Source organism: Boleophthalmus pectinirostris, unplaced genomic scaffold (assembly GCF_026225935.1).
Source record: "Boleophthalmus pectinirostris isolate CB_2022bp ecotype Guang Dong unplaced genomic scaffold, ASM2622593v1 HiC_scaffold_12, whole genome shotgun sequence".
NCBI lineage: Eukaryota > Metazoa > Chordata > Actinopteri > Gobiiformes > Gobiidae > Boleophthalmus > Boleophthalmus pectinirostris.
Genome location: NW_026571018.1, coordinates 4,107,434 through 4,130,555, shown reverse-complemented (window position 1 = coordinate 4,130,555; position 23,122 = coordinate 4,107,434). Strand labels below are relative to the sequence as shown.

Below are 23,122 nucleotides of genomic sequence, written 5' to 3'. Positions count from 1 at the left end.
CCTTGGTTCAGTCCTGGTTTAGTTCTTGGTTTAGTCCTGGTTTATTTCTTGATTTAGCCCTGGTTTAGTTTAGTTTTTTTTTACAGTGTAGTGTGTTTTGTAGTGTAGGTGGGCGGAGCTTGTCTATGACGTCATTAGAGGGAGAGAGAGAGGGAGGTGCGTTGGAGCGACACAAACACCCTCCTCCTCTTTTTCATCCTCCTCTTCGTCCTCATCCTCCATCACTCTCTCTCTCTCTGCATCCGGCGGATTATCCAGGGTTTAACTGCACAGAGGAGACGAGGAGACGAGGACAGAGGAGACGAGGAGACAAGGAGAGAGGAGACAAGGAGAGAGGAGGGAGGAGCCGGGGAGAGAGGAGACGAGGATACATCAGGATAAACGAGGGAACAAGTGGGCGGCGAGGAGACAAGGACAGAGGAGAGAGGACAAAGCAGTTAGGAGCCTAGGAGAGAGGAGACGTCAGGTTAGAGGAGTTAGGAGACGAACGAGGAGGGAGGAGCCGAGGGGGAGAGGAGGCAGCTGAGGACACATCCGAGGAGACGAGGAGAGAGGGGAGGAAACAAGGAGAAAGGCAACGAAACGAGGAGTTATGAGACAGGAGTTACAAAACCTCTGATTGGTCCAGATGAGATTTCAAACGCTGAATCCTGTGTTCTGATTGGTCAGTGGAGAGTTTGAAGGCTTCTGATTGGTTCGAGGATCGTTTGTGAGTTTGCGATTGGTCGGTGTTAAGCGTAAACTCTTCTGATTGGTCGGTGGATCGTCCGGGAGCAGCTGATTGGTCGGTGGCCATGATGGGGAAGGACTACACTTTGGCCATTCTCATCGTGAACTATGACGGTAAAACTTTAATCACGTTTGTATCAAGTAAGGAAGTTTTCAGAAATATTTGTGTGTGTAGAATAGAAATCTGTGCATATTTGGCTGTAGTTGAGCTTAAAATAAATATTCGTAAACTCTCGAATGAGTCCAGTCGTACATAAAATGTGTTGTGTGTGTTTTATCCATCAGAATATGAACTGAAAAGTTACAACATCAAGAATTACAGACACAAAATGAAAAAATATGATTATGCTTTCTTCAGTACGAATACAAATTCACAGACGCGACTCGACTGTCAAAAATACATCATCACTTCACAGGGATTATTTACTGAGCAGAAGAAACATCAGTCAAGATCAAGACTGCGCATGCGTCACTGCTCGATGACAACTTAAGCTCTAACAGAGAAGGTAAAAGCGAAGGGTTAAAATGAGCCCGGCTGATGCCACCTAATGCCTCCACTCAATTTCATTTCTCTCAAGCGGCTAGGTCAGGAAACAGAAGACACTAGACGGTTTGCAAGATCCCCGGACGTTGTAGACCGTACACTGGCTAATCAGAGAAGAGCTGTGAAGCCATGACGTTAAACTCGTCACGTCTGTCTGGGTCCATTTTGTAGAACAGCACAACCTTAAACAAAGCGTCGAGATGGATGTAGACGAAGACAGACTGTGTTGGTGACAATTCCTGAGATCGAGGATTTAAAGCTGGAACAAAGAGAACTTTTGGTGAATTTTATCAAGGGGACTGCCTTTCTTCCTACCGGATTTGATGCATTACATACATCACAACCAAATAACAGTGATTGATTAAAAAAAGTACCCGCCTACTGTCGAGTGAACGAATCCTAATGCTGCGAGGTCAGACGGTTTCTACAAAGTGAAACCAGCTGATGAATCAGTCTAACAACAAGGAGCTACAACAGTTGACCAATAGGTCGGTTAATTACAATTTATTGTAAAAAAATATGTCATTTCCTGTTCATAGGAGGTTTTTCTAGAAAATATGGGGCAGTTGGTAGAGTGTTTGTTCACTGATCTGAAAGTTGGCGGTTTGAATCCCACTCTTGACATCATTGGTTGAGTGATCAGATCCACTGACCCACAGGTTGGCTGGTGTGATTCCAGCTCCCACAGATGAATGCTGTTGTTGTGTCCTTGGGCAGGACACTTAACCCACATCGCCCCCAGTGTCTGTGTACACTAGTGTGTGAATGGGTGAGTGGTTCCTTTTTATAAAACTGCTATAGAAAAATGTGACCATTTACCAATATTACCAGTATATTTTTACAACAAATTGTGATTAACCCACATGCTCGTCAGCTGTTGTAGCTCCTTGTTGTGCCGTTACTGCATTTTGTCGTGGAGCGATGATGCATGCACAGTCTTGATCTTGATCGATGTTTCTTCTGCTTGTGAAGTGATGACGTACTTTTGACAGTCGAGTCGCGTCTGTGAATTCATATTTGTCCTGAAGAAAGAGCAATCGTAAATTTTCATTTCGTGATTGTAATTCTTGACGTCGTAACTTTTCAGTTCGTATTCTGATGGATAAAATACACAAAACACATTTTAACGATCGGACTCATTTGAGAGTTTACAAATATTTATTTTATGCTCAACTACAGACAAATATGCACAGATTTCTATCATACGCACACAAACTTCTCTGAAAGTTTTCTTACTCCACACATTTGTAACTTTATGACCATGTGATAAACAGGACAGGTGGCAGAGTGGTTAACCCTGTGGTCTCGGGTTTGATTTTCACACCACATGATGAGTGTGGAGGTTTAAAAAAGACCCACTGTGCCTGTTTCTGCTCCATAGTTAGAATCTGTGACACCTGTGGATCTTTCTGTTATCATTTGGACATTTTAAAACACAATATTGATCTAAAATGACTTAATAAAACATAGACGTCCCACTGGGCCCTGCAGTTTTTTGGTGGGGAACTGACGTCAATGTCCACGTCATCACAAACAAAACATCCAACCCACTTTATTTCTACAGCACGTCTCAAAAACAAAACAGTTTCCAAAGTGCTGCACAATACAAATAAAACATATCCTCTACTTAACTCTACTAATCCTCGTTGAGACAATAAAACGAGTAAAAACAAATAAGAGAAAGCATAACAAAGAATAATAAAAAGGCAAAAAACATAGATCCGAGACGTAACGTGGGGTCAGTCCATTCAAAGCTTTAAAAACAATCAATAAAATCTTAAAATAGAGTCTAAAAAAACAGCTGACAGCTCCTTTTTTGGTCATTTATATTAAAGTGATGATGAATTCTACGTGTATGACCCATTAAGAAAATAAAAGCGCGTCAAAAATCGGGCAAAACACTCCAAATACAACTTTGTGAGAGGAAATGAAAAGGGGAAACTGCTGTAAAAAAGTCCCGTTTGCACAATAGGTCTGTTTTACCCCGAGGATTATAACTGAAATATGAGGAACTAAATATAAAAATCCTCCCAGGTCAGTTTTTTGGAGCAGCTGTGGTTCAGTGTTTGGCTCAAGGGCGCAACAGCAGAACACACCTGCCCCTTCTGACACACACGGGGGAGGGCATCTGGCTCACCGCAGAGGAGCACGGGAGGGCATCTGGCTCACTGCAGAGACACCGGACTCTTGTGAATTATTAATCGTTTGTGAGAATTGCTGAGTGGATGAAACAGGAGCCGGACGCCGCAGAGGAACTAAAACTAAAATAAAACCATGATTACAGCTGACACTTTCTTTTACGCCAGAGCAGTTTTTGTTATTTTTGATTTAAAAACAAAAAAGTCGTGTTTCGCCGCCGCCACCGCTGAGATTCAGAGCGGCAGATGTGTGAAAGTAGAAAGTTCAATCTGAGTCTGATTAAAGCCGACGTGTTGTCAATCAATCAATCAATCAACAACTTTACTAATCCCAAAGAGTAAGAGAGTCTGTACCTAGTGTCAATTTTTTACACTTGCCAAAGTAAAATTCCATGAGAAATTTCATAAAATTCTCTTGATGTCGACTGGGTCCACCAAGCCTCTGAAGTTTAGTGTCTGCAGAAACCAAAATCTGAGCTGAAACATCGTTTTTTTTCTTTAATAACATCAAAACTAATTCATTTAGCCCTATAGGCGAGTTTCAGCTGACGTCATTGTTATTAAAAGCCCGTGTTGCATGCTGGGAAATATTTTGGTCAGAGGCAAGAAACATGATAGCGGTCAAACACAGTGTGTAACCTCACGTATTTCTCCCCGATAATGGTAAATTCCTGCTGCATTATCAGATGCACAAATAGAAGCACGGAAGAAGGAAAATGTCTTTTTCGTATTCTGAGTGAAAAGAACTGCTAATGGTAAATTAAATAGATTTCAAACATTCGCAGAGCAAACGTAGAAGATCCTAACAAACCGTGGACTCCAACAAGTTCAACAACACATCGAGACTCTTGGAGGTTTTCATCTTTTCTGCTGTGAATGGCCCAGGAGTTTCCACCAAGTCATTGTGGATATCGCCAAAGTGAATATTTGTCCAGGTAGTTGGCGATTCTGACCAGAAATTTGGTTTGGTCCACCTTTTGTCGGGGTTGAAAAGGGTGATTTGGCTCCATCGATGCTTATGACCAATTTCTGGTCAAATGGTCTTGGGTCCTCTGCCGTTAGAGTGGATAAATAACCGGGATCAATACCCTTTACGTGCTTTCTCGCTCCGTCCGTCATGTTGAATTAGTGTTTATTGCCGCCGACCAAAATAATTCCCAGCATGCAACGCGCGCTTTTGTCAACATTGAAACTCGCCTATAGTGACATTGGAAGTTAAATATAAATACGGACATTGTGGATCATCTGCTTCCCCGGAGGAGCTGGAGGAAGTGTCTGGGGTGAAGGAAGTCTGGGAGTCTGTGCTTAGATTGCTGCCCCCGCGACCCGGCCCTGGATAAACAGAAGAAAATGGATGGATGAATCATCTGGTGCCAGTTTTATGTCTCTATCATAAAACTGAGATATGGCAAAAGTGTCTCTGTATCTTGAGTCTCTGTGTCCGTCACTCCTCAGTTGTTTTTTTCCGTGGTGTTGCTGATGTTTCTTGTTTATGATCTGACAGAGCAGTTCAGAGTCACACTGACACACACACACACACACACACACACACACACGAGGAGCAGTGGCTTCAAAATCACACACGAAGACACAAAGTCGGATCGCGCCTCCTCGAAATCAAAGAGCCAGAATCGAGCAAATTCTCCTGTAGTGTGTGACGGCCTTTGGTGTCTCCTTCCATGAACAGCTGCACATCACACTAGAGAGCAGATGATGGCAGCAGATTTATTTATTTTTTTCATTAACTAGTAGCAGTAGAATCCGTGAGTCATTCGTTCATTCATTTTTCAATATAAAACCAAAGAGATGCCGGACTTTTTGCTGCATACGGACTGAACAAGGACTGATCCAGGACCAGAGCGGGACTGAGATCGGGACTGAGATCAGGACCAGAGCGAGAATGAAACCGAGACCAGGCTGAGACTGAGATCAGAACTGAGATCGGGACCAGACCAAGACTGAGACCAGAGCGGGATTGAGACCAAGACTGTGACCAAGATCAGGCCGGGACAAGACCGGGACCAGACCAGGACCAAACCGAGACTGAGACCGGGACTGAGACCGAGACAAGGCTGGGACCAGACCGGAGGCTCAGAACCCACGGCAGGGCCAGAGCTCAAAGCTGAGGCTCAGACCCCGCGGAGGCTCAGAGTCAAAGCTCGGAGTCCACTCTGGTCCCGCTCTGGTCCCGGTCTGGTCCCGGTCTGGTCCCGCTCTGGTCCCGCTCTGGTCCCAGACCTGGATCAGTCCTGGTTCAGTCCGTATGCAGCGCACAAGTTCGGCATCACAGTCACAGAAGTCACGTAAGCGGGAAACGGCCGTTATCCTTTTTTTCCATTTTTCATTTAAACACAAAATCGAAAACTGAAAATACTAATCATTATCTGTTTTTTTCATTTTGGTTTTGGAGACAAATAACGAAGAAAACTGTAGTTTTTTCGTTTTCTTATTTTTCGTTTTATATTGAAAAACGAATGAACGAATGATACATGGATTCAGTAGCGGTAACAGTTTTTAGTATATTTTTCTGTAGTAGTAGTAATATTCCTGTTTCTCAAAGAACTTTCTGTGTGTTCTCGTTGTTCTTGTGTTTGCGTCATCGATCGAAGCTCGGCTCAGATGTTCCTCAGAGATATTTAAAGAGAAATCAGATCTGAGCGTGAGAAACGTGAGAGCTGAGGTCACCAAAGGCCAATGACCAGCAACCGAAAACCCCCCCACACTTCCAGGAATATGAGATAACGAAATGTCCCGCAGTGGGGCTTTAATATTTTGTGTTTTGTATGTTGTTTTTTTCAGATAACCTGTGGATGGACCAGAACCTCCAGTCTGACCCCGAGCTCCCGTCGGGCTGGAGGACCATCACCGACTCAACGGGGACCTACTACTGGCACCTGCCGACGGGTGCGACGCAGTGGGAGCACCCGAGGGAGAGCGCCGCCAGGGGGAGGGGCCAGGGACTGCAGGTGAGGCACATGAACGTATCTTTAATTTTTCTCAAACTGTAGTGAGTGTGTATGTAGGGTGTGCAAAAATATCAAAATATCGTATCGTTTAATGTGAGGATACAGAATCGATATCATGGGCTGTTGTATCGATATATTATAATATAAGAGTATTTTTTTGGTATATTTTACTAAATTATTTTGTTAGAGCTACAGTTTTGCTGCATGTTTAGAGGAAGGAAACTAATTTATGTGACATATTTGACATTTTCACAGTTTTGATGATTAAAATATTTGTGTTTCATTTTAACTTTGCACAAGAAGTGGTTTAACAAAGACTTTTTATTGAACCGTACCGAATCAATTTGAAATACACAACCGGTCAAAAGTTTTAGAACACACTTTTTCCAGTTTTTGACCAAAAATGATTCAGTTTATTGTGGCATTGCACTCAGAAATGAAAGTATAGAACAAATAAACAGTTCTGAGTTGAAAAAGAAATCATGAGATCAATTTATAGAACAAAATGGATTCTAAACTTTTGATTGATGAAAGTGTCCACCTTTGGCAGATAGAACAGCTGAACACACTCGTGGCTCGTTCTTTTTACAACAGAAATCAAATATTGTTCAGAAAGTTCTTCCCTAGTCTGTTGCAGAAGTTCCCATAAATGTGTGGCACTTGTAGGTTGCTTCACTCTTCAGTCCAGTTCATCCCAAACCAGCTCCATGGGGTTTAAGTCTTAAGACCATCTTGTTCTTTTTTCCTGAGGTAGTTTTGGCAGAGCTTGGACTTGTGTTTTGTGTCTTTTATCTTTTTTTTAACCTCTGTCTGTTCAGTTTTTACCTTTGTACCATTTCAAGTTCTTCGTTGGACTTGCGCTACTGCAAAATGCAATAAATAACTGGAAAAATTAGGGTGTTCTAAAACTTTTGACCAGTAGTGAATATCATATCAAACCAAAAGTGCACTGTATCGAGAAATGTATCATATCAGAAACTTTTTAATGCTATTTAGCCCTAGGTGTATGTGAACTCCTCAAAAAACACTCTCAGTGCTTATTTTAATTTTGATATTTTATTCTCTCTGGTTTATGAGCCCCGGAAGTTCTGCTGCTAGAAGGATTTACCTGAAAAATCGTTGCAATTTTGAAGACATGTCGTCTTCTTCTATAGCGACATGTTTACTTTTGTGTTTTAGAAAGTCATTGTTGAATTCCATGACGAGGAACAGGAAGCAGCGAGGTGATAAACTTTTGTCAATTGACACCGTAGAAATATAATAAAAATATTTTTTTTATTCAAATAATCCTTACATTCTTTCATTCTCATCGTTGTTTGTTTCGCATGATCATAAACGATAAACTTTTTCGCCTTCGTTAACATTATTATTAGTTTGTCCGACCATAAACGGGGAAAAAAATTTATAAAAATAAATAGTTTTTTTATTATAGATCCATGGTTGACACTGAAATTACACACAGAGCTGAGCAGCAAAACTTCCAGAGCAAATAAACCAGAGAAAATAAAAGATTAAAATTAAAATAGGCACGATGACTGTTTTTTGATTGGTGTTATGTTATTTGAAAGAAACTTTAAATTAAATATTGGAAATAGAGGTCGAAATCTGTTTTTTGTTTGACACTAAAACGTAATAATGAAATAACAAACTGTTTTCCCATTTTATTGTTTTTAATTCTTAATTGAAATTCAAAAGAACGACTAGTATCTTCATAAAACATGTTAATACGTTGTTTTCAGCAAATAGAGCATTTTCCAAACACTAAAAGGAAACATGGTGATCTAATATGTCATGTGTTTGTAGTTAATACCCCACAGAAGTGTAATACTCGCTCTGTAAAGTCGGCTGACCTCACACAGGGTCAGAAGTCGCGTCTGACGTTTGACTTTTGTTTCAGGAGGAGACGAGTCCCAGCGACAAACCAGAAGAACTGCACAGGTGAGGAGCAAAAAAAAGAGAAATGAAAAAGAAATTAAAGTGAAATCCACAAATGTTTTCTGCTCTCTTCTGCTCGTTTCTTATGGGAGGGCATTTGTGTTGTTTAGAAAATTCATGAAACTGTTTTTATTTCAGATCCTCCTGGCACGAAGATCTGCCCCACCACGACCCCGACACCAAGGTGAGACTCAGACCACTTTAGTCCTGGTTTAGTCCTGGTTCGGTGGTGGGAGTTCAGTCGGGGACCTTCTTGCTGTGAGGCGAGTGCTGCCGGCTCCTTTCTCTAATCTGTATAATCCGGTTTAATCCTGCCCTGGTTTTTCTGCCTCTGGTTTTCCTCTGGTGGAGCCTGGCGGGACCAGACTGTACATTTTTACACAGAGGGACATGAGTCTGGTCTCCACTCCCACCGTCACGTCTCCACCACAGACCAGATAAAGACAAGGACTAACGAAGTGTGACGTCACCCAGCGGCTCCCATCAAGTTCTTAATTAATTAATCAGTCATTGCATTTATAAAACTTTCAAGACTCCCAAAGCTCTTTACAGATCATTATTCATTCACTCCACACTCTGCGGTGGTAAACTACTACTGTAGCCACAGCTGCCCTGGGGCAAACTGATGGAAGAGAAGCTGCCAATCTGCACCATCAGCCCCTCCAACCACCACCATCACTCACACACACACCACTTTCATACTAGGCAATGTGGGTAAAGTGTCTTGCCTAAGGACACAACAGTTTTTGCCACTAGCGCCCCCACCTAAGTCCTGACCAGACCCGGCTTTGTTTCGTTTCTGAGATCTGACGGGATCAGGCTTCGACGAGCCGGTGTGGCCACAAACGAACAAGTCAAATGAAGCTCATTGAGGCCTGCGGTTACAGGGGCACGATTAGAGCCCAGTTGGAATTAGAGCAAATATCTTAACAGCCAAAGAGCTAATAGAACTTTTTCACAATGACAGGAAGTGCCGCGATGTAAAGTAAACGTCACTACCGGTTAATGCTTTTCTGTGGCATTTTCAACCAACAAGCTCCACAAACGATAAACATGAAGAATTTATCCACAACGATCAAGGTCCAAAAGACGAAAATGTAAAGACAAACAACTATCATTATTGAACTATTGAACAAAACTAACGTCACGGTCATGAAAAAAAAAAAATTAAAAACTTGTTCACTTGGACAGATTCTACAATTAAAATCAAAAATCGATTTCATGATGTCGATATGAGCACAGATAGATTTGTGCAGTTTGAATGCTACAGATGTTCACAGATTACATGTCACACTCAGACCTGGTTTAGTCCTGATTTAGTCCTGGTTCAGTCCGTATATGGTGCAAAAATGAGGCATTAAGTCACGGAAATGGGAAACAGCCGTTATCCATTTTTTCCATTCTTAATTTAAGCACAAAATCGAAAACTGAAAAAACTAATCGTTACTCGTTTTTTCATTTTGGTTTTGGAGACAAATAATGAAGAAAATATTTTTGTTTGTTTGTTTTCTTATTTTTGGTTTTATTTTGAAAAACGAATGAACGAATGATACACGGATTGGTAGAGAGATAAGATTTTCATTTTCATTTTAGTCATTTTCCTCGATGTCTTGAGAAAGTTTTGGACCGGTGTTCTGTTTTGTTTTCAGGTCTTCTCCGTCCGGTCTTTGGGCTGGATGCAGGTTCTGGAGGAGGACCTGGGACCGGGCCGGAGCAGCATCGCCGTGAGTCACGTGATCCAACAACTGTCCCACCAAAACCAGACCAGATACCAGACCAGAGACCGGACCAAAGACCGGACTAAAGACCAGACCAAGGACCAGACCAGGGAGAGGACCAGAGACCAGACCAGAGACAGGACTCCAAGATCTACGGGAAGTCCACAGCAGAACCCAAGTCCGAACGAAGACCAGGACCCGGCTGAACCTCTGGAAGCCTGTGGAGAGGTGAGTCAGATGCCCTCCCATTGTTTACATCTGAGGAACTATACTACAACCTTGTCTCCTTGTCTCCTCTCTCCTTGTTTCCTTTCCTTAGGGGAGGGACATGAAGCTGGTTTTGAAGAAGGACTCGCTGATCCTATTGGACCCTTTAGACCACACCCCCCTGCACTGTCAGCCAATCAGCAGCATCCGAGTGTGGGGCGTGGGCTGCAACAACGGCAGGTCGGCCAATCAGAGGGCGGAGAGGTTTAAACCAATCAGAAAAGAGTTACTGATGCCAATAACCAATCAGAACTCAGACATAGAAGGACTTAACCAGAGTCTGACACAATATTTTCATTTAGGGTCACACCAAGTATCACCAGGTCTAAACCAGGTCTAAACCAGGCCTAAATCAGGTCTAAACCAGGTCTGCAACAGTATTATGTTACGCTGTTACAGTTTAAATGCCGTCAAATTGAGCTCCCGAGGCAGAAGTGGAATAACAAGTCACATTTTCAAAGTGTTTTGGTCTGGTTTGACGAGTTAAGCATCGACATGTGCGTGTTAGATTTGCGGCAGAACATCTACGTTAGATGATTGAACAGTTTGGATTTAATATTTGATTTTATCTTTATCATTTTCACTACATCATATTTTATTTTGTTTCCATGTGTAGAAAACGTTGTAACTTTGTTTAGAAAGAAAGCGTATAAATAAAATATCACTATAGTATAATAGGAAATTTACACATTTCAATATTATATTTTTAATGCCATTTACTATAAAGATTTGAGTGTTTCCAGTCATTTCTTTCTCTTCTATAGTGGGAGTCTTATTTGATAGAAGATATCAGCCTGTCGAAATGAGCTACCTCTACACAAATTCTTATAAATGAGTGAATAATGGTGATTCTACAGTGGGAGCTTTATTCGATGGTTAAATTGGCCAAACATCTGTCCAAATGAACTACGTACGCAGATTCATATAAATGAGTTGAAATTTGACATAATTAAGGTATAAAGTTTGATCACCGTGTGCAAACAGCATCAAACCCGCACCTCTAATCCAAAGAAATATGAGGAGGTTCGGCTTTATTGGATCTATACAAATGTAAATGGAAAAACGTAAGGTCACTTATTTCGGTTACATACTGCCATTCCAACTTTGACTAATTGTTGGAGTGGCGGCATTTCCATTTTTTATCAAACTCCGACTTTTTTTTTCCTTGGTCAGAGTGGGGGCACTTTCGCTTTTTTTTTTTTCAACATTCCTCTATTTTGACACACACAGGTAATTATTAAGTTGCGGTAGTGCTCTTTTCAGGACAATATTTTCCCAGACTGGCAGCATGGTTTAATCCTGGTTTAATCCTGGTTTAGATCTGGTTTAATCCTGGTTTTAGTTCTGGTTTAGAGGCACAGTCCATGCGGTGTAGACAAGGCAAAAAAGGTGACACTCCATAAGTAGGTTGTCAGAATGGCGACATAAAAGGTGTCGGAATGGGGGCGTGTCGAAATGGGGGGTTGTTGGAATGACGGAATGTCTGTCAGAGTGGCTGTATGTTGGAATAAGGGTTTTACCTCCTTATTTCGATGGGGTGGAGTGAATCAATAGACCTCACTGTCGATTTAGGCTGCAGTAGCTCATTTCGATAAAGCACTGGGGTTCTTTGGTTGCTCTGATACATGTGTGTTGGTCAGATGTTTGAGTCTCACTGTGTCTCTGTGTCTCTTCTCGCTGCGTCATGGCTCCAGGGACAGGTAACTCCACACACTCACCTGTGGCACACCTGTGTACCTGTAACCATAGTAACACCGCCTCACACACACACACACAGACACAGCCTCAGAGACAGGTAATCCCACACCAACACCTATGATGTACTTGTAACCATAGTAACACCAACCCATCCCCTCCCACAGAACGAGCACACTCACCAGACCCCGGACAAGTAAAAACACTCACCTGCACCACACCTGTGCACGTGACTCCTGCTGCATGACCCTGTGATTAAAGGAAGCACTCAGGCCTCACAGCGAGAGGGTCCTGGGTTCAGCTCTGAGTGTGGAGTTTGCATTTTCTCCCCAGTGTCTGTGTCTCGTCTGATGGGCTCTCGATCTTCACGAATCTCACTGGGACTTTTCCAGTTAAATAAAACATTGATTTTCACGAGTGTATTCTGAGTATTCCCCGATGTGCCCTGAGAAAAATCCACTTTCAGTTAAGTTAATTCACTTTTAATTGAACGCGGAACTATTTTGGAGCAACTGAGCAACTTCTGAACCCGACAGAGAGAAACAAAAGCTATCATGATACATAAAAGAGCCAGACACGGGGACAAGAGCAATATTGGCACTTTTTCTTTCCTCCAAATAGAGTAGATTTGGTAATATATTGATACTTTGCTGTCATATCACACTAGTGGTGTTCTACATGTACAAAGTGACCAGAATTTCAAAATCAGAAACTGGAACACTCTCGGTTTGGGGTGGTTCGTAATAATAAAGTTGTGAAATGAGTAGCGATGGGCATGATTAGTCGATTAATCAGTAATTGATCATTAAGAATTTTGTCAATTACGTTCATTTTTACGTTCAGGGACTGTGTGTGCATGTGTTTATCTGTGATGTGTTCAAGTGCAGTTGTACTTTTGTGTACTTTCAGGGACTGTGTGTGCGCGTGTGTTTATCTGTGATGTGTTCAAGTGCAGTTGTACTTTTGTGTATTTTCAGGGACTCTGTGTGTGTGTGTTTATCTGTGATGTGTTCAAGTGCAGTTGTACTTTTGTGTACTTTCAGGGACTGTGTGTGCGCGTGTGTTTATCTGTGATGTGTTCAAGTGCAGTTGTACTTTTTTGTACTTTCAGGGACTTTGCATTCGTGGCCGGAGACAAAGACTCGTGTGTCCTGAAGTGTCACGTTTTCAGATGTGACGTCCCAGCGAAAAGTATCGCTACTGCATTACACCAACTCTGCTCCAAGGTACTACTACTACTACTACTACTACTACTACTACTACTACTACTACTACTACTACTACTACTACTACTGCATTACACCACCTCTGCTCCAAGGTACTACTACTACTACTACTACTACTACTACTACTACTACTGCTGCTGCTGCATTACACCAACTCTGCTCCAAGGTACTACTACTACTACTACTACTACTGCATTACACCACCTCTGCTCCAAGGTACTACTACTACTACTACTACTACTACTACTGTACTACTACTACTACTACTACTACTGCTACTACTCTGCTCCAAGGTACTACTACTACTACTACTACTACTACTACTACTACTACTACTACTACTACTACTACTACTACTACTACTACTACTACTACTACTACTACTACTACTGCTGCATTACACCAACTCTGCTCCAAGGTACTACTACTACTACTACTACTACTACTACTACTACTACTACTACTACTACTGCTACTGCTACTACCGCTACTACTACTACCGCTACTACTACTTCTACTACTTCTACTACTACTACTACTACTACTACTACTGCATTGCACCAACTCTGCTCCAAGGTACTGCATGTACTACTACTACTACTACCACTACTACTACTGCTAGTACTACTATTACCGCTACTACTACTACTACTACTACTACTGTTACTACTCGTCCTTGTACTCGTTTCAGATGATGTCAGAGGAAAGTTGTCGTCCTTCTCGTTCTCTCACTTTGGAGTCCATCTCTCCACAGGACTTCCCCCGACAAGGTCAGTACTGCAAATACTGCAAAAGTACTGCAAAAATACTGCAAAAGTACTGCAAAAATATGATACAAATAGAAACATATTGATAATCTTATTTTATTCTAAACACTTGTATGTTTCTATGGTGTAGAGCTGCTGCCGTGTTCTCTAGTGTTATAAACTTAGAGTCATTATTGTAAACTTATATTATTCATAATTGTGTTTAATGTTTTATGTTGTTTTTTTTTTGTTTCAGTGGAGTGTGTGTGGAGCTACTGCAGTGTTGTATTTTTGTATAAACTTAGAGTCGTTATTGTAAACTCATATTTGATGTTGTATGTTTTGTGTTTCAAGTGTGTTGCAGTGTTGTATATTAAACATAGAGTGTTGTTCATCATAATTATGTTTTTGTGTTTCAGTGGAGTGTGTGGAGGCCGTGCAGCAGCAGGTGCAGAAGTTTCCGGTCAAATACGTGGGGAACCTCCCAGTGTCCACAGCCATGGGTCAGAGGTTCACATATTTACATACACACAGATGTTTACAACTCTTCACCTTATTAAACTTTATTAAACTGGTGCTTGGGGACTAAACAGACCGTTGTGGAAAACATAACGTCCGGAAGTGCCCTGTTGTAGGTTTGCGGAACTTCTGGTTAATGTTTTTTTATGGCAAAATGTCGGTGGAAATGTCTGGTGTATTCTCCAGCAGCTTCATAAATCTGCCCCATCACCAAATCTTCAACCAACAAGGTCTAAACCAGGACTACATCAGGTCTAAACCAGGACTACCTCAGGTCTAAACCAGGTCTAAACCAGGACTACATCAGGTCTAAACCAGGACTACCTCAGGTCTAAACCAGGACTACCTCAGGTCTAAACCAGGACTACATCAGGTCTAAACCAGGACTACATCAGGTCTAAACCAGGACTACCTCAGGTCTAAACCAGGACTACCTCAGGTCTAAACCAGGACTACCTCAAGGTCTAACCAGGACTACCTCAGGTCTAAACCAGGTCTAAACCAGGACTACATCAGGTCTAAACCAGGACTACCTCAGGTCTAAACCAGGACTACATCAGGTCTAAACAAGGACTACATCAGGTCTCTACTCAGGTCTAACCAGGACTACCTCAGGTCTAAACCAGGACTACCTCAGGTCTAAACCAGGACTACCTCAGGTCTAAACCAGGTCTAAACCAGGACTACATCAGGTCTAAACCAGGTCTAAACCAGGTCTACCTCAGGTCTACCTCAAGTCTAAACCAGGACTACATCAGGTCTAAACCAGGACTACATCAGGTCTAAACCACCTTCTAAACCAGGTCTAAACCAGGAACCTCAGGTCTAACAGGACTACCTCAGGTCTAAACCAGGTCTAAACCAGGACTACATCAGGTCTAAACCAGGTCTAAACCAGGTCTACCTCAAGGTCTAAACCAGGACTACATCAGGTCTAAACCACCTTCTAAACCAGGTCTAAACCAGGACTAAATCAGGTCTAAACCAGGACTACCTCAGGTTTAAACCACATCTAAACCAGGTCTAAACCAGGACTACCTCAGGTCTAAACCAGGTCTAAACCAGGACTACATCAGGTCTAAACCAGGACTAAACCAGGTCTAAACCAGGACTACCTCAGGTCTAAACCACGTCTAAACCAGGTCTAAACCAGGACTACATCAGGTCTAATCCAGGACTAAACTAAGACTAAACCAGGACAACATCAAGTCTACTGGTCTAAACAGGACTAAACCAGGACTACATCAGGCCTAAACCAGGACTACATCAGGTCTAAACCAGGACTACTCAGGTCTAAACAGGACTAAACAGGTCTAAACCAGGACTAAACCAGGTCTAAACCAGGACTAAACCAGGACTACAACAGGTCTAAACCAGGACTACATCAGGTCTAAACCAGGACTAGAACAGGTCTAAACCAGGACTACCTCAGGTCTAAACCAGGACTAAACCAGGTCTAAACCAGGACTACATCAGGTCTAAACCAGGTCTAAACCAGGTCTACCTCAAGTCTAAACCAGGACTACATCAGGTCTAAACCACCTTCTAAACCAGGTCTAAACCAGGACTACCTCAGGTCTAAACCAGGACTACATCAGGTCTAAACAAGGACTACATCAGGTCTAAACCAGGACTACCTCAGGTCTAAACCAGGACTACCTCAGGTCTAAACCAGGACTACTCAGGTCTAAACCAGGACTAACCTCAGTCTAAACCAGGTCTAAACCAGGACTACATCAGGTCTAAACCAGGTCTAAACCAGGTCTACTCAGGTCTACCTCAAGTCTAAACCAGGACTACATCAGGTCTAAACCAGGACTACATCAGGTCTAAACCACCTTCTAAACCAGGTCTAAACCAGGACTACCTCAGGTCTAAACCAGGACTACCTCAGGTCTAAACCAGGTCTAAACCAGGACTACATCAGGTCTAAACCAGGTCTAAACCAGGTCTACCTCAAGTCTAAACCAGGACTACATCAGGTCTAAACCACCTTCTAAACCAGGTCTAAACCAGGACTAAATCAGGTCTAAACCAGGACTACCTCAGGTTTAAACCACATCTAAACCAGGTCTAAACCAGGACTACCTCAGGTCTAAACCAGGTCTAAACCAGGACTACATCAGTCTAAACCAGGACTAAACCAGGTCTAAACCAGGACTACCTCAGGTCTAAACCACGTCTAAACCAGGTCTAAACCAGGACTACATCAGGTCTAATCCAGGACTAAACTAAGACTAAACCAGGACAACATCAAGTCTACTGGTCTAAACCAGGACTACATCAGGCCTAAACCAGGACTACATCAGGTCTAAACCAGGACTACCTCAGGTCTAAACCAGGACTAAACCAGGTCTAAACCAGGACTAAACCAGGTCTAAACCAGGACTAAACCAGGACTACATCAGGTCTAAACCAGGACTACATCAGGTCTAAACCAGGACTAGAACAGGTCTAAACCAGGACTACCTCAGGTCTAAACCAGGACTAAACCAGGTCTAAACCAGGACTACATCAGGTCTAAACCAGGTCTAAACCAGGTCTACCTCAAGTCTAAACCAGGACTACATCAGGTCTAAACCACCTTCTAAACCAGGTCTAAACCAGGACTACCTCAGGTCTAAACCAGGACTACATCAGGTCTAAACCAGGACTACATCAGGTCTAAACCAGGACTAAACCAGGTCTAAACCAGGACTAAATCAGGTCTAAACCAGGACTACCTCAGGTTTAAACCACATCTAAACCAGGTCTAAACCAGGACTACCTCAGGTCTAAACCAGGTCTAAACCAGGACTACATCAGGTCTAAACCAGGACTAAACCAGGTCTAAACCAGGACTACCTCAGGTCTAAACCACGTCTAAACCAGGTCTAAACCAGGACTACATCAGGTCTAAACCAGGACTAAACTAAGACTAAACCAGGACAACATCAAGTCTACTGGTCTAAACCAGGACTAAACCAGGACTACATCAGGCCTAAACCAGGACTACATCAGGTCTAAACCAGGACTACCTCAGGTCTAAACCAGGACTAAACCAGGTCTAAACCAGGACTAAACCAGGACTACATCAGGTCTAAAGCAGGACTAGATCAGATCTAAACCAGGACTAGAACAGGTCTAAACCAGGACTACATCAGGTCTAAACCAGGACTAGAACAGGTCTAAACCAGGACTAAACAGGTCTAAACCAGGACTACCTCAGGTCTAAACCAGGACCACATCAGGTCTAAACCAGGATTAAACTAAGACTAAACCAGGACAACATCAAGTCTACTGGTCTAAACCAGGACTAAACCAGGACTACATCAGGTCTAAACCAGGACTACCTCAGGTCTAAACCAGGTCTAAACCAGGACTAAACCAGGTCTAAACCAGGACTACCTCAGGTCTAAACCATGTCTAAACCAGGTCTAAACCAGGACTACCTCAGGTCTAAACCAGGTCTAAACCAGGACTAGATCAGATCTAAACCAGGACTAGAACAGGTCTAAACCAGGTCTAAACCAGGACTACATCAGGTCTAAAGCAGGACTAGATAAGATCTAAACCAAGACTAGAACAGGTCTAAACCAGGACTAAACCAGGACTACATCAGATCAAAACCAGGACTAGATCAGGTCTAAACCAGGACTAAAACAGGACTATCACAATTTTGGACTAATCTGATCCCTACCAAGAGTAAAGAGGAGCATAAATTGTCATTTATTTGGCCAAAAACAAAATTTACAGACATTTTATTTATACCAGTCGCCCCAAACCCCGGTGTGTCCCAGATTTGAATTTTGATCATCTGATCATTAACAAAACAGTCCATGGAATGTCCTCTGTGTGTGTCAGACATGTATTAAAACGTGTGTGTGTGTTTCAGGGATGGAGGTCGTGAACCGAGCGATCGAGAGCCTCATGACCTCCGACCCCGATGACTGGGACCACGCCCACATCCACGTCTCCCACAGCGCCCTCGCTCTGTGGAGGGGAGAGGTAATGCTCCTGAACGAGGGTGTGAGGGGAGGGCATCTGACACACGAGGAGGGACTCTGACTCTAGTCTCTTCCCAGGACTATGGAGTATGAAAGTTTTCAGAAATATTCGTGTGCGTAGGATAGAAATACATCGTCACTTCACAAGCAGAAGAAACATCGATCAAGATGCTGAACTTTTGCGCTGCATAAAGACTGAACCAGGACTGAACCAGGACTAAACAAGAACTAAACCAGGACTAAACCAGGACTGAGTGTCAGGACGGACCCGGGGGTGCGCCCGCGTAGACCGTCGAGTGACTAATCGCAGCCTTCGCCCAATCGTGCTTTGAAGACACTCTGCTCCACAAGGTTGGGGTTCTCAAGTTATTAGTTGGTTTATCTCTCTCAAGACCTAGATTAGTCCTGGTTCAATTCTGGTTCAGTTCTGGTTTAGTCCTGGTTTAGTCCTAGTTTTTGACTTAGTTTAGACCTAGTTTAGACCTGGTTTAGTCCTGGTTTAGTCCTGGTTTAGTACTAGTTTTTGACTTAGTTTAGACCTAGTTTAGTCCTGGTTTAGTCCTGGTTTAGTCCTGGTTTAGTCCTGGTTTAGTCCTGGTTAGATCTGGTTTAGTCCTGATTTAGACCTGGTTTAGACCTGGTTTTCACCTGATTTAAACCTAGTTTAGTCCTGCTTTAGACCTAGTTTAGACCTGGTTTAGACCTGGTTTAGTACTAGTTTTTGACTTAGTTTAGACCTGGTTTAGTCCTGGTTTAGTCCTGGTTTAGTCCTGGTTTAGTCCTGGTTTAGACCTGGTTTAGACCTGGTTTAGTCCTGGTTTAGACCTGGTTTAGACCAGGTTTAGTCCTAGTTTAGACCTGGTGTTCTATTTTTAACAGCCGTGTTGTGTCTGTGAATTCATATTTGTACTAAAGAAAGTATAATCGTACATTTTCATTTCGTGATTGTAATTCTTGATGTTGTAACTTTTCATTTCGCATTCTGATGGATAAAATTCACACAACACATTTTATGTATGACTGGACTCATCCGAGAGTTTACGAATAATTGTTTTACGCTCAACTACAGACAAATATGCACACGAATATTTCTGAAAACTTTCTTACTCTCTTCAGGTCGCTCTTAGTGTGTTGCCAGACGGTGGGAGGGCATCTGACTCTTTCTGTGTGTGTTGCAGGAGTTGCTGTGGGACTTGCCAGTGCGTTTCCTCACCTTCCTCGGCGTGGGGCAGGACTCTCACACTTTTGCCGTGATCGTGGACAAATTCAGCGGGAGGGCATCTGACTCTTTCATTATGGACAGAGGCACTGGGAGGGCATCCGACTCTTTCTGCAGCTCAGGGAGGTTCCAGTGTCACGTGTTCTACTGTGACCCACACGCAGGAGACGTGTCCGAGGCCGTGCAGGCTGCGTGTATGGTACTACTACTACTACTACTACTTTTTGTGTGTGAGGCAGCCTTATGGTACATAAGGTATACTTATTGTGCTCAGGTGTATTTATACTTATTTTGTTGAAATTGGAAACTGTGTCTCAGATCACATGTCCATGACCTGTGGGGTGCCCCAGGGGTCAATCCTGGGCCCCCTTTTGTTCAATCGCTACATGCTGCCCCCTACAGGCCAGTTAATACGCAGCAATTTCTCCAGTTAAACTCAGAGAAGTCATAGTGTTTGTCCCACAGAAACAAAGAGACAGTGTCAGCGTCACCTCCAGTCTCTCTCTCTGAAACCTTCAAATCAGGCAAGAAATCGAGGGGTAATAATGGACTCAGAATTTAACTTTAACAGCCACATCAAATCAATAACATCTGCAGCCTTTTACCATCTAAAACAGACTTGGAGAGACTTATCCATGCGTTTGTCTCCAGTAGGTTAGACTGCTGTAACGAGCTGTGAAACGCTTGCCTGGAAATCCAGAAGGATATTTCTCTGTATTTGCTATACAGGTCAGCCGCTGGTACAGTGATGAGTCTGGATTCTTCCAGGCTGTAGAACACTGTTATCACTGCTCTGCACTGTTTTTATCTCCATAAACTCACAGAGGAGTGTGTATCATAAAAGGACACACATCAGCCTCACTATTTAACAGATATTTCTGCCTCTAATAAGATATTTTCTCCACTAAAAGTGTTAGCACATGTAAACAAACAGCGCCGTATGATGACGCCATTCGGCCGTGACCCGGTTCGGATTTGCAGGTGTGAGTGCGGCCCTAGAACCCTACGCAATCGTGCTTGAGCACGGCACGATTCTAAAGTCCTAGTGTGAGTCGCCCTAAATCCAGTCTCAAGACAGTTCTGTTTATCTGTGCGTATGACTGAAAGGTTTTCATTCTAGACTCTTCTCTCTCATTTCATGTCTCTCTCTTTTTAATTTTATGATGATTATGTATGTATGTATGTATGTATGTATGTTTGTATGTATGTATGTATGTGATTTTAACGTATTTCTTATTGTGTAAAGCCCTTTGAATAACTCTGTGTACAAACTGTGCTTTAAAAATAAACTTTCCTTTTGTCTGTTATATTTTAATGTTTTTATATGTGCTCTGTTGCACCCTCTTCAGGTGCAGTACCAGCGCTGTCTTGTGGCGCAGACACCGCGCCTCCGGCCCAAAGTCAAACGCGCCGCGTCCGTCGACGCCACGGCCACAACTCTGTATCATCTCCGTGGTAACGGCTCAGGCTCTGCCCTCAGCAGCAGCCTCAGCAACATGAGCGGCGCCGGCGTCAGCGTCAGCGGCGTCCGGAGGGTCATGGCCTTTTTCGACACGCTCCGAAACAAACCCACCGCCACCTCCTCCTGAGGACTACAGGAAGTCACCTGTAAAAACTACAAAGAACTACAGGAAGTACAAGAGTTAAATAGGAAACAAACCCTCTGGCTCCTCCTCCTGGGGGTTACAGGAACTTAAAGAACTACAAAAAAAACAAAAAAAAAAAAAAAAAAAACTACAGGAAGTATGAGAAGGAAACAGGAGGTTCACACAGAATTACAACAGGAAGTGCTCCATTCACTTGGTCCTTGGGAACTCGGAGATTTTGAGTAAAAAATTCATAGAGTTTGCTCGTTCATTTGACCTTAACGAACACTAGTTAAAATTACATCTGCAGTTAACTGAGCAACACTTTATTATGTTCTTTTTCAGACCAAGAGTTTCTTTCATACCTGACAGTTTCAACTGATCACTCGAGTCTTCCTCACAGCGTCAGGTGAGGAAACTGTCAGGCATGAAAACAAACTCATGGTCTGAAAACATAAATGATCAGAAGACCAAATGAACCTCAGTGGACTAATTGAGCATCACGTTGACGAAGCTGTGATCGCTCTCGCCTCATAGCAAGATGGTCGTTCGTGGGTTTGATTCTGGGGCAGTTCGGAGTCTTTCTAGTGGAATTTGCATGTTCTGCCTGTGCCTGAGAGCTCCGGTGTCCCCTATCCTGGTTAAATCAAAATAAAATTAAACAGTGTCGAGATCAAATGTTTAAGATAAATGGACAAATCAGCTGAATTTTGTGTGTCTCCAGAAAAGCAGGAGTTGTTTGTTCGTTCGACTTGTGCTGCGTTCATGGGCATTTTTCAACTCGTAAAAAAAAATAAAAACATTTTCCGGAGTTCCCAAGGACCACATGAACGCAACATAATCAAACTCCAGGAAGTCCATGAGAAAAGTAGTCTTATGTACTTTGTAGTCTGCTGGGACTACAAATGTAGAAGAAGAATCTCCTCCTAAAGAATGTCTCTGGCCCTTTGCTCCTGACCTCTGACCTCTGACCTCCCCCAAATGCTGCGTTGGTAAATAAGACGTGATGTAAATATGAAACTTTTATTCTTTATCTGTCGGTTTGAGGTTTGTTTTTGGAGCTGTTCAGGCGACGTCGTTTCCCAGGAACTTTTACAAACACGACACTTACACATGATCAGAAAGGGGCCATTCTGTTTCATCTGGTGACATCATCAGGTGGTACTACTCCTCTGGGTTTTTAAAGTTTTTAAAGTCCACTCACCTTTAGCAGACTCGGCCCAGACTCAGACTCGGCCCAGACTCGGCTCAGACTTAGACTCGGCTCAGACTTAGACTCGGCTCAGACTTAGACTCGGCTCAGACTTAGACTCGGCTCAGACTCAGACTCGGCTCAGACTCAGACTCAGACTCAGACTCAGACTCAGACTTAGACTCAGCTCAGACTTAGACTCAGCTCAGACTCAGACTCAGACTCAGCTCAGACTTAGCTCAGACTCAGCGCAGACGCAGACTCAGCGCAGACTCAGCGCAGACTCAGCGCAGACTCAGCGCAGACTCAGCGCAGACTCAGCGCAGACTCAGCTCATACTTGTCTCAAACTCAGCTCAGACTCGACTCAGACTCGGACGCAGACTCGGCTCAGACTCAGACTCGTCTCAAACTCAGCTCAGATTCAGCTCAGATTCTGATGAACCAAACTAAACCAAACGGCCTCCTCTGAACAGCTCTAGAGACCGGAGAATAATTTTAGAATTTATCCTGAATTATGATTTTGATTTTGTTATGATTAAAATTATAATATTATTGTTATTATTATGAACAAACAGATTGTGGAGTTAAACAGAAGAAAAATATTTCTGTTTTATTCTGGGTTTTTTATTGTAAAGACTTTTTAAAACATATGTC

The 23,122-nt window shown here is 42.9% G+C and overlaps 1 protein-coding gene across 1 annotated transcript; it reads left to right on the top strand.

Moving 5' to 3' along the window:
* The first annotated feature begins 716 nt into the window (after positions 1 to 716).
* apbb3 (amyloid beta (A4) precursor protein-binding, family B, member 3) lies at positions 717 to 21,284 on the top strand. Its single transcript, XM_055148704.1, has 15 exons — positions 717 to 843; positions 6,211 to 6,377; positions 8,275 to 8,315; positions 8,451 to 8,496; positions 9,962 to 10,077; positions 10,225 to 10,258; positions 10,350 to 10,477; positions 11,992 to 11,997; positions 13,104 to 13,218; positions 13,910 to 13,988; positions 14,384 to 14,467; positions 18,358 to 18,470; positions 19,648 to 19,738; positions 19,811 to 19,887; positions 21,038 to 21,284. The coding sequence occupies exons 1-15, from the start codon at positions 795 to 797 to the stop codon at positions 21,275 to 21,277; spliced, it is 1,386 nt and encodes a 461-aa protein (XP_055004679.1). The 5' UTR covers positions 717 to 794; the 3' UTR covers positions 21,278 to 21,284.
* The last annotated feature ends 1,838 nt before the right edge of the window (positions 21,285 to 23,122 follow it).

Coding starts and splice junctions, on each gene's coding strand:
- apbb3 (XM_055148704.1), top strand. CDS start 795: ATGATGGGGAAGGACTACACTTTGGCCATTCTCATCGTGAACTATGAC. Junction 8,497..9,961: donor ACCACGACCCCGACACCAAG/GTGAGACTCAGA, acceptor TTTTGTTTTCAG/GTCTTCTCCGTCCGGTCTTT. Junction 14,468..18,357: donor CCCAGTGTCCACAGCCATGG/GTCAGAGGTTCA, acceptor TGTGTGTTTCAG/GGATGGAGGTCGTGAACCGA.